The 11,484-nt window shown below is 42.5% G+C and overlaps 1 protein-coding gene across 1 annotated transcript in view; it reads right to left on the reverse strand.

Annotated features, from left to right (window-relative positions):
* The window catches only part of LOC137278010 (uncharacterized), a 30,039-nt gene extending 23,027 nt beyond the window's left edge, over window positions 1-7,012 (reverse strand). The window contains exon 1 of the mRNA XM_067810042.1: window positions 6,435-7,012. Coding sequence (XP_067666143.1) covers window positions 6,435-6,495 — 61 coding nt within the window. The 5' untranslated portion in view covers window positions 6,496-7,012. The remainder of the gene's footprint in view (window positions 1-6,434) is intronic.
* Between the last annotated feature and the right edge of the window lie 4,472 nt (window positions 7,013-11,484).

The following is an 11,484-nucleotide window of genomic DNA, read 5'->3' on the forward strand; positions in this document are numbered from 1 at the left end:
CTATGGATGACATCTTGTGACATAAAAGGTTGAAGCATCTTGCAAGGATCAATACATCGTGCAACCTGCGATAAGATGAATCACACCTGTGCCCTCGTTTGTGTGCAATTTGTTTAAAATAGTTCGACTGTTCAGACAAATAAAACCCACACAAGACAACCAGAACATACAAATGACATTTTGATATGTAAAAATCCCGAAAAAATCGATGATTTATATTTACTGGACATGTTGAAATAGTGTGCATGAACCATCACTAACCAACATTGTATTGTATATACACTGGAATTGAATGCCTCATAACTAAGCCATTAACTGATTCGTCACCTGTCAGCGTCCTAGCATAGAAAAAAAATGGGAAGAGTTATTGAGAACGGTCAACAATGACATAAACTCGTGTTATTGACAAGGTGAGTGACAGCCCCGCAGCAAACTGCCCTGACCTGTCAAGCTGACATAAAGCACGAACAGTCTGGCCAGGTACTAATGAAATTGATTCATCAATACGAGACATGATGAACCAACAGCTGTCGGGTAATGTACATTTCACGAACCAATTCCTACTGGACCAGCCGACATTGTTTCCAGCATAAAATATTTCATGACCGTGACGACAAGACACGCTCTGCTGCACTGTGACGTTTAATAAAGAAACTGAATATTGCGAATACAGTCAATGATTATGGGAATAATGTATATACACAAGGTCTAGAGCGGCAGCTGTGACATAGGTATGTATGCGGAGTATGCCCTTGTGTTGTGTGTGAGAGGGAGGGAGGGACAGAGGGAAAAGAGAATAAAGGAGAGAAATAGAGTGTCAAACAGTAAGTTATAGGCAATGAGAGAGTAGTGTTGCAATGCGGATCGCTATTGTCCAGCGACACATTGCCTGGTTTGCTTGTTGCTTAACGCCGCACCTGGCAATATTCAAGCGGCTTGTAAATATACGACTCTGGACAAAACAATCCAGTGAGCAATATCACGAACATCCATGTACGCAACTGGGATACGATGACACGGTCAACCAAGCCAATGGGTCTGACCACCCGATCCCGTTAGTTGCCCTGTAGGACTAGACCATTTCTAACGTGGATCTTGGCGGCTTCTCAAGTCAAGTTAGAATGGGTAATAGATCTGCCTAATCACCCCAGTCTCGTACGATTGTGTCCATTTTGAGAGGGGCGGTGGGGTAGCTTTGTGGTGAATGCGTTTGCTCGTCCCGCCGAAGACCCGGGTTTTAATCCTGGATACAATGTGTGAAACGCAGAGACGAACCAGGGACCCAGAGTCGTAGTAGTAACCACTGGTTTATTCTAAAACACAAAAAGCTGACGGGCTATGCACGCGTTATGCTGAGAGAAGGTTACATCTTACCAGCTGTGCTAAAGGTTCATTGTTTCATGGAGTGGGGTACCTATAGGTGTCAAATTAGCTGGTTTCACCAAAATGGCCATTTAGTTCGAACTGCAACACCCCTCCATCACCCACTAAGACGCTGTGACGCGATCAACATAAACGTTACATTCATATTCAGACATGACTATCTCAAAACACAAAATCGAAATAGAGCTAGTTTTACTGTTCACTTGCTGTCGGAAAACTGATTTCAACACCCACACTCAAATGCAAAATATATATTCCCTCATAAATAACGCAAACTGCCTTCCTCACGCACACACAATGGAAATGCTACACAGAGTACTATATCAACATATATGCATTATTCACGCAAGTACGCGCGACCTACTCAGACTACACGTGATTGGAAATCGTCATGCATTCACGTCCAATCTCCACGCACACTCATTTTCTGGCATCAAAGGTCCGCAGTGTAAGTTACTGTCCATTGTATGTATATACGCGCATGCTTCAGAGAATAACATGGTCGCTCAGTTCTGCTGTATATACAGAAATCAGTACTAACCAATCCGGTCGTGGGTTCAAAATTGGTTAGAAATATTCACAGACTGCGAGGGTTACGTGTAATCCGGTCACACACATGGTAGGGGGCACACAAAAGCACCGGAATGAAATTTGAGCAAAATGGCAGTCGGCATGCGAAGTGTTATTGAATCTGACTCCAGCGGAAATAGATTCAGTCCTAAAGAACTTCAGCCATTTTGAGGCACGTTAATAGAGCACATGTGATTTGATCAAATCATAACTTCAATCACTCTTTTTCGAATGTTATTTTTTCTCACTTTTTGTGAAAAGGCTTTCCCTTTAGTAAAGCACAGCCGGTAGAGAAAAATCTGTATGACCTGAAGTAAAAGTGCTAAATGTATTGAAAATAGCCAGGAACAAACGGGTTAGGCAGTCCTCGTGCAATAAAAGGAACGGAGAATAAAAAAATACCTGCAGAGTGCAGCTGATGATTGCTAATCACCACCACTTTTCACATAGCGCAGTAACTTCCCAACACCGGATGCAGATGTGAGATATCACTTCCGTTTCCGGAATTTCATCAACTCTGATGGAGAAGAATGACCAAAAAAGTACAGTTATATACTGATGTCATGATTTCAATTAATAATGTAGATGCATAAGCGGAACAAATAGAAACATCAGAAAAAGATGAACCAAAGGATGTAACTATGACAAAGGTCAGACGAAGGGGTCTAATTTACAGTACTCTCGTATCTTGAGAATGTGGGTGACAGTTGTGTAAGGCTACGTCATGAACAGCGCTGTAACGGCGGAATGGACTGCACATGCAGCATCTAACTACAGCAGAAACACTGGTATACACCAGACTAGCGTACCAACTGCTCATCTTGCAAACCACTGATGTAGGCTAAGAATTGTTAAGATTGTTGCCTTTGCATTCAGTCATATTCGACCCGTGAAGGTCCCGGGGTAGAATAGGCCTTCAGGAACTCATGTTTGCCATAAAAGGCGACTCTGTTGGTCGTACGTGGTCAGGCTTGCTGACTTGGGTGACACATGTCATCGGTTCCCAATTGCGCAGATCGATGCTTATGTTGTTGGTCACTGGATTGTCTGGTCCAGTCTCGATTATTTACAGACCGCCGCCATATAACTGGAATATTGCTGAATGCGGCGTAAAACTAAACTCACGCACTCAGCCATATTGCAGCTGTATGGCTATAAATAACTGAGTCTGGACCAGATATCCCAGTGATCAACACCATGAGCATCATACTACGCAATTGGGATATGATGACATGTGTCAACTAAGCAAGCAAGCCTGACCACCCGATCCCGTTAGTCTCTTCTCACGACAAGTGTGGGATACTGAAAACCAAATCTAAACCGGACCTTCTTGAGTACAAACGTAGAAAAAGGCAGAAGTGCCAGTGACATTCACTTTGTGTGCGATTATTAAAAAGAGTTCCCATGAGTTTTCATATCTGTATTTATTATTAAGACTTGCAACGTTGGGTGTCAGGCGCGAGGACTGCGGAATTACCTTTCACGTTCATAGGTCTTCATGAAAGTACCCTTCAAAGGAAACAAGAAGCTTGTAAGTAACCATCATACAGAATAGACTCATATCCGAGTCAACATTGATACAAATAAATCATTGTTCTCTTAATAACCCGAGCCGATGAACGACATGGACATATTTAGGATCATCACAATGACATGCCAGGGGACACACTACCGACTGTGAATGCCGGATACAAAAGTACTGCCCACTAATCAAACAAGTCTCATGGCTTATTCGAGCCCGTATTACAATGGATCATATTGAAATAACTAGAACATCTGAGTGCATCAAGCCTGCGGGCACATCGACTCAACACGCTGACACAGGCACACACACAGACACGCGGACACACAGACACGTGCGTCTTTCCTCCAGGCACGATACTACCTTATGACAAATACCAAGCATACATATTTTCATTGACAGAATATAGAATTTACCGTTAGAACTCGATAGCCAATGTTGAACATACTATAATAGTCACTGGTTGATCGTGATGCTAGTAATTTGCACTTAGAGCTTGTGTTTACAATGAGACGTGTGTGGACACAGGGGATGTCAGCAAACCAAGATGTTGGGTACACAATAGGTGACATCGAACTGCATTATATATATATGTGTGTGTGTGTGTGTGTGTGTGTGTGGACACAGGGGATGTCAGCAAACCAAGATGTTGGGTACACAATAGGTAACATCGAACTGCATTAAGGGTATATATGTGTGTGTATATGTGTGTGTGTGTGTGTGTGTGTGTGTGTGTGTGTGTGTGTGTGTGTGTGTATGGCAGACAATTGAAATAATGCGCAGTTGTTGAAAAACTGATAAGCAGTTTACCCATATCACGTGACGGACAATGCGTTGTCTGTCCCTACCAAACGCGCGAAGATACTCATCGCTTCAACGTTACGCAAAACAGCTGATTATCTCTTAACAGTTGTTGCCACTGCAACTCACGCATGCGAAATAAAATGTTCAACCAGGAAAGGTATATAATGTTTCCTTCGACATTATGTAAAATGTACAGACAGCTGCGCAGCGATTGCATACTATGTGTCTGGTAGAGATAGAGTTTAACCCCGTTTGTCTGGAAAACCCCTCCCCGGGGGACGTTGTGGTAGACGTGAGGTTCTACGACATATCCTGCTGTTTTCACTCCAAAAATTGCTAAGAAAACTCACGATCAATGTTTATTGCCCGTAATGATTTCCTTGCAGTCGCCTACACCCTTTGTCCGCATATTAACAGGGATAACGCAACGTAGTTCGACCCTATATAATGTATGTCAAATTAATTTTGCGACTTTTGTTAGAGTTCTGTACTATTGTCTTTAAAGCATATAATACAGGGACATTACTCTCAACACATACTTTACATTATGAATCGTCCGGATTAATGTTGTTTTTCTGTATAAACACACACGTCCCTTGTCTGAAGTGACGGTGTTGTTGCATAAGTAACGATTACGCAACCGTCTCCAGGTCGTGTCAGTTGGCTGCATTTCTACTGCTATCATTACAATGATCGACTCGCCTTCCTGTAACACGCACAGTCATTAAATGTTTCTTTGTGTGAAATTGTCGATGGAACGACGCCTTTGAATTGTGACGTCACACTCCACGAGGATGGTAAGAGTAAACATTGCAGGCGACATTTTCAGATAATTAATTATTTGAAAAATATCGCAACCGCGGAATACTTAAGCGTGTTATTGTATTCCTCACGTAGGTAAGAAAATGTTAGATAATCGTTTAATAAAAAAATAAAAAAGGCTATTCATATATTCGTGATTGCTTGCCCTCAGAGATATAGACTAACACATATATTTTTAATCATCCTAAAACCCATTTTGCCCGTTCATCAGAGTGATAATTCCATTCAACGAATACTCTTAAATGTGTCAACACCGAATATAGAATTTATCCGATATAGTTTAGCGTTCCGGCCATGTTCACGTTAGTATCTCAATGGTTTTTGTAAATGAATGTATGTAATTTTTCATGAATGGGCTAGATCGAGTTTCCAATACGAAGAGCAATGGCAGATGTGGTGATTCATAATCATGAGTGCTATAAAAAGTAGGATAGTATCACATTTAGTCATCTTATTAGTGGGAGACTGCCGATATGTGCGGCATTTCGACGAGGCATATCATGGACAGTAAACTACTTAACAGCCATATCGAATGCCTACGTTTTGTTTAAGAGACTGCCTATCCATCAACGTTCCTGTGTCGATATTGATGTTGAAATACATTGTTATTAGCACAGACACATGGAGGCATAATCATTAGTCATAGGGGCATGACACCCCACAACTTCGCACAGAAGTCGAATTGTTTTAGCCTGCGTGGGTTTTACAGGAGGGGTCTGTCGAAAGCGAAAGCGTTATAGCGAGGTCAGGGACCACGAATTACCTTCCCTGAATTTACGAGCATAAAATCAATAAATGAGGATCGCCGGGGAGAAGTGTAGGGTCAATGAAAAGTATTTCTCCTAAATAGGAGTAGACATAAGAAAACAGACACTCACACGCTTTCAGCAATCAGGTTTTAAACCCCTTGACGTCACAGATGTTCAGCTTCAATTGCGTGTAATCAAATCAATGCCCATTGACCCACTCATATACTTGCCAGACATCGGAGAGCCAAACTGTCTTTGAAACCATGTAAACCCATTCTGGTTCCAAATGTTCACATATTTCTTCCTAAAAGGAATTATATTGTACAATTTAGTCCTACATTGACATCCTTAGGTCTCGGGCCTAAAACATGCTGCGTGGGCATATTATTGAGTATTTGGCAAATCAATTAACCTCTCATTTTCAATGCAATACTACTTACTAGTCCTCCTGAAACTTATTAACATGTCCTACACTTTGCAAAAGCCGACTTGGGTATACCGGAGAGTATTCAACGAGGCACAGTTTCCCCGAACGATGATTACTCCGCGTTATAACGCCACTGCTCCACACCAACGTAACTTACTTGCGATATATATGAAAATCCAGAATAACTGGCGGTAAAATGGGTCCTTTAGGTCCATCATGGCGTCTTTCTCCCTCTGTATCCCTGATCCCTGTTGTGGACAAACATGCGGCCTGACACTGGCTTTAGAAGATGTCTTCTATTGCAGCCGAACAGGTGTGCTGTACCGGGGCTTTGTCAACACGCCTTGCACGTTTATTGAGCTGACTCTCCCAGCAAAAAGCAAACTCCGCTTACTGAAGGGTACTATAATCATATCCAACACAAGAACATTATCTTCGTGTGTATATCGAACTGAACAGATTCCTTCAAACACACATGCGGTGTCCCCGTCGTGCTCTCGCCTCTTCCAATTGTTTACTATGGGGCTGTGCAGTGTCGTCTGTCTTCTGTCGCGTGGATAGGTTCATCGCTATTTTTAGAACACCGACATCGGCAAAATGGGATTAGCCCAAACTCGTAATGTCAACGATTGTTTGGTCTATGAAACCAAACCGTAAATATTTATGAGCGTTCGGTCTAAATGTGCATAATGTAATATCGGGGGTTACTTTGTCGAGCAGTTCTCTAACTATCATAAATTATTCGAAACAGAAAGGGCTGGAGAAGTAACCGGGTCGAGCCAGTGACATTTCCTTGTTCGCCGGGGGCTATCATTGCTGATACACTGCACTCATTGGCGTAAAACATATTGGCTTATCATCCTAAGTTTTTGCTCATCATCACGCTCAGAGGACTCGTGCCTTCAAGGGCAAATCCTGGGACATTTTTATCGATGACTTTTTATTCGCGAAGAAAAGTCGTGGATGAAAGCGCAGCCATAACCTAATTCTTAATGTAGTTCCCTATAGGACAATTAGGTCATATCGTGCACTTAATTCACGTGCGTAACTGAAGACTGGCTCGGTGTCCCAGTTATCTCACGAGCTGAGCTGTACGCTTTGCACAGCTGCATCTTTCAGACTTGCCAGGTCATTCGCATGACCGAGGGGTCGAATCCAAGACTTACCATGATCGCGATCCCTCCTCTGTCAACCCTACTCGTATTGTTGTGAATGTTTTATCAAATTATCTCAGGACCTATGTTATGTCATTTAGATACACCACTCTTTGACAATGCACCACCAACTCGATATATATGATGTATGGGTTTCTGATGGCGACATGTTTATCGGACGACGTGGATGCGTGTGCATGTGTGGCTACTTGTACTAGCACAGACTTCAGCTGGTTTTAGAATCCTAGCTCCCTGAGACACCATGCCGCAGTTAAGCGTGGATGCCCCTCTCAGACACATTATACTGACTCCGAGCTGATCAGTCCTTGTAATGACGAGTGCCAGGCAGGGACAACAAGTACCATATGTTTTGGTCAGACGGTCCGGGGATCGAACCGGCCTTTCGGGCGGACGCTTTAACCACTGCACCACGGAGGCGGTTTTCGCCATGCTGTCGGCCCTTTTCACATGTATACTTATGCTTGTATGTGTATCGGAAAACCTGAACGAATTATGTACAGACCCATGTTGTATCATGTCTATTTCGTCAATCAGTGTTTACCGGTATTTGGAGACATTCCCATTCTTACTGCATGGGTGCTATGCAATTCTTGGAAGAAGACTGACACTGTTGGCGAGACTCCCAAATCTCCCGATTTTGTAACCGATGCTGGATTCAACCGTAAGTTTTTGATGGTATGGACTATCGCCCCCAAACATCAAATAAACAGACAAAAATTATGATCTGATAGAGTTTAAATGATTTCCGTTAAAACTAGATGGATTGACGTTTCTGGAGTATAAAATAATTCAAAGTGTCGATAAAACACGACAGCAGTATAATTTAGCAGCCTTCAGGTTTGTGAGGCAGCTTTTAAGATCTTTTTCAAAATCATTCCAAAAAGTCCTTCGCAAGAAGCCCCCGGCCAAAGCAAATAGCTGATTGATGTTCTGATAAAAGGGTTACTGACGCGTTAGCGTTCGTTTCTGTAGCGTCGATAGTATTTGCCGATACTTTATTGATCTGACGGTAATATTCAGGTTTGCACTTTGGTTAATTTAATTTTGGTTTACGGACATCAGTACGTCAGTCTCATACAGAATATCGTATATCTTGTGGTATATTCAGTTATTTACCTCACGTGCCACATCAATCTAGATGCCAGGAGCATCGTCTCGTAACACTTTGATGTTTACGAAGGTCTGGCGAACTGGTCTGAATCTATCATAGTCCACATCATCCTGCCAATTTCTTTCAATTCAATTTCATCTGAAATAAAGACCTATTAAACTATGTTTTAAATGGGATGGATATCCACGTCCAGCAATAGACTGTGATTGGACACACCATTCCAGAGCTGGAGTACGATAACTCCCGTTGGCTTCAGCCTATTACCAACACAGAATGCTGTAATTTTGGGTAATTGCATTTCAGGTTCAAAATAGTCTGCCTCGCAGACCCAAGAGAGTAAATTAAAAAGGAGTCCAAGCCAAGTCTAGAATGATTGGGCGAGTCCATATTGCCACAGCTTCTGACATTAACGACTTTTTGCCATTTTATTATACTTTGATGTGTCCCCTTGAATGAAACAACTAAATATCTTGTCTAAATGTCACTCTGTACCCAACATATACAATTTGATGAGAGCTGTAAAAAGAAATGGGAAAACATCATCTTGTGCAAGCGAAGACATTTTTCACACCCACATAACTCACATCCAGATGACACATTAGCTTGAAATCAATAGGCGTGAATACCAGCAATTGTTGTTGATTGTACAGATCTGCATACAGACGCGATTGTAGTACTGACGGTGTCGCCGGTATAGCTATAGGTGTTCCAGAAGCAACGTCTACTGGAATAACACAGGTATATATCGTATATAAGTTGGTGTGATTGATGTAGTGATAGGATTCCGTCAGCTTTGTCAGCTTCCCATTCTTGTAAATCTATAAATTATATGATTCTGTGGTTGCTTGAAAAATGGATAAAATAATGGTTTGGGTTTTGGAGTTTTGTGTGTGTTTGTTTAGGGGAGAAAGGGGGAAGAGATGGAAGGAGCGTGGATCGTGCACAGAACTCAAAGATATAGAAGAGCAAATGATGGTAGATAGTGCAATAGGGTAAATATACCTTCACGTATTGTGAACTCCGCATGCTAGCGCCATGTCTGTATGTTTTAGGTGTAAGTTAGCTAGGAGATAAACATCATGTGTTGGCCAATTTCCGGGTGCTATTGAGTATTTGAAGCACGGGAATGCATTTGGAACCGACGGCGACAATTGTTTACGAGTAAATACGCAGTGAATAGTCTTGCAGTTTCCGGGAATCTAATACCATTTGATCATGTTTTTCAACCAATCAGATTACAGAACACAGTGACTTTTGGTTTACAATTTAGTTTAATGTCGCTTTTAGAAATAATCCCGCATTATCACGGCGGTTGACAATAGGAATGTGCTTCACATAATGTACCCATATAATGAACGGGAACCAGTCTTCGGCTTGAAGGGCAAACGTTTTAACCACTATCCTGTCCCATCGCCCCTTGTAGACCTTTCATTGCAGTAGGTATATATTGCAGGTGACGCCATGCAATGCCCGTGTGTAGCTGCACAGTGAAGGAAGTTTGCTGCGCATGTGTACGTGTGGTGCCCCGGGGTTTTGACTGACGGTAACGGAACCCCGTGAATGAATCTTTCAACAGTTGACATCATGGAGTTATGTACAGATCACAACGCACCTGCCCACTGTCCGATCATCGCACACAAACCACGACAAATATGGCTTTGACCTACACTGGGCTGGACAAATAGGACGTTATTGTCGTGACTGAATATGATTTTGCACTACTTTTAGCAATATTCCAGCAGTATAACGACAGGGGACACCAGAAATGGGCTTCGCACATTGCAACCATGTGGAGAATCGAACCCGGGTCATCGGCGAAACAAGCAGACGTTTTAATCACTAGGCTACCCAACGGCCTTGATTTTGTATCAGTGAGTTAGATGTACATCTTTGATCTGTATTTTCAAGAAACCGAATCATGGACTGGAAGAATGGTAGACAAGTATTTGATGACAATTCCCATGTATTTAATTTGATGTATTTAACTGATGGTATGTGCTGACCAGGAAAATATGTGATATGCTGACCAAATGTCTTCACCGTCCTGGAATGAGTGAGTCTCATGGGCTTCACAAATCGTACCCACTTTGGGAGTCGAACCCGAGTCTTCGGCGTGATGAGGGAATGATTGAACAACCGGGCTGCCCCACCGCTCTCACCACCCTGAAAGAGATGACAGTACTGGCCCATGTAGACTGAAATTTAAACCTATAAATAAGGTGATATAATTTTATATACTGAGGGAAACAAATAAGGGAAAGCCACTTCATGGCAGTGTTCCTTTTTATTTTCGGAATTCCTTCCGCAGCACAGTTCAAAGCTGTTGATGAAAAGCAGAGAATATTAAAGGAACGCTTAAAATTTCCCGTGTTCCCTTATTTGGTCCTCACACAAACACACGCACGCACGCACACGCACGCGCGCACACACACATACACACACGCACACACTCAAAAATTAATATCAAAATGGTGCCAAAACAACCCTTAATTTCACGATTAGAACTGTCAGAATCTAGACTGACAAAATCATTCCAGACTTGAGTTGGGGTTCTATTTGACTTATACTCTAGGGTTTGGGAGACAGACTGTTATTTGTGAAAACATGTTAGTTGTGTTGATCTACTTGTTACGAGTGTGTTGTCCCAGGCCAAGGCATGGGTCATGCGCTGACATTACGTGCAGTCTGTATTCCTGTTGCAGTTAGTAACACACCGGACATGCACCGAACTATACAGTGCTATTGTTTCATGGCGTGCTGGCATTTCCGTGCCATACACAGCCGTCACGAGGAAGTTGGGATCAGTTGCTGCCATCACTTTTGCTACAGATTATATGCTTTGAGGTTACACACAGCGCCCCCACCCCACCCTCAAATCCCCTCACCTTAATGTTCCCATACATTAGAAACATGATGGTTTT

Source organism: Haliotis asinina, chromosome 3 (genome assembly GCF_037392515.1).
Source record: "Haliotis asinina isolate JCU_RB_2024 chromosome 3, JCU_Hal_asi_v2, whole genome shotgun sequence".
Lineage (NCBI taxonomy): Eukaryota > Metazoa > Mollusca > Gastropoda > Lepetellida > Haliotidae > Haliotis > Haliotis asinina.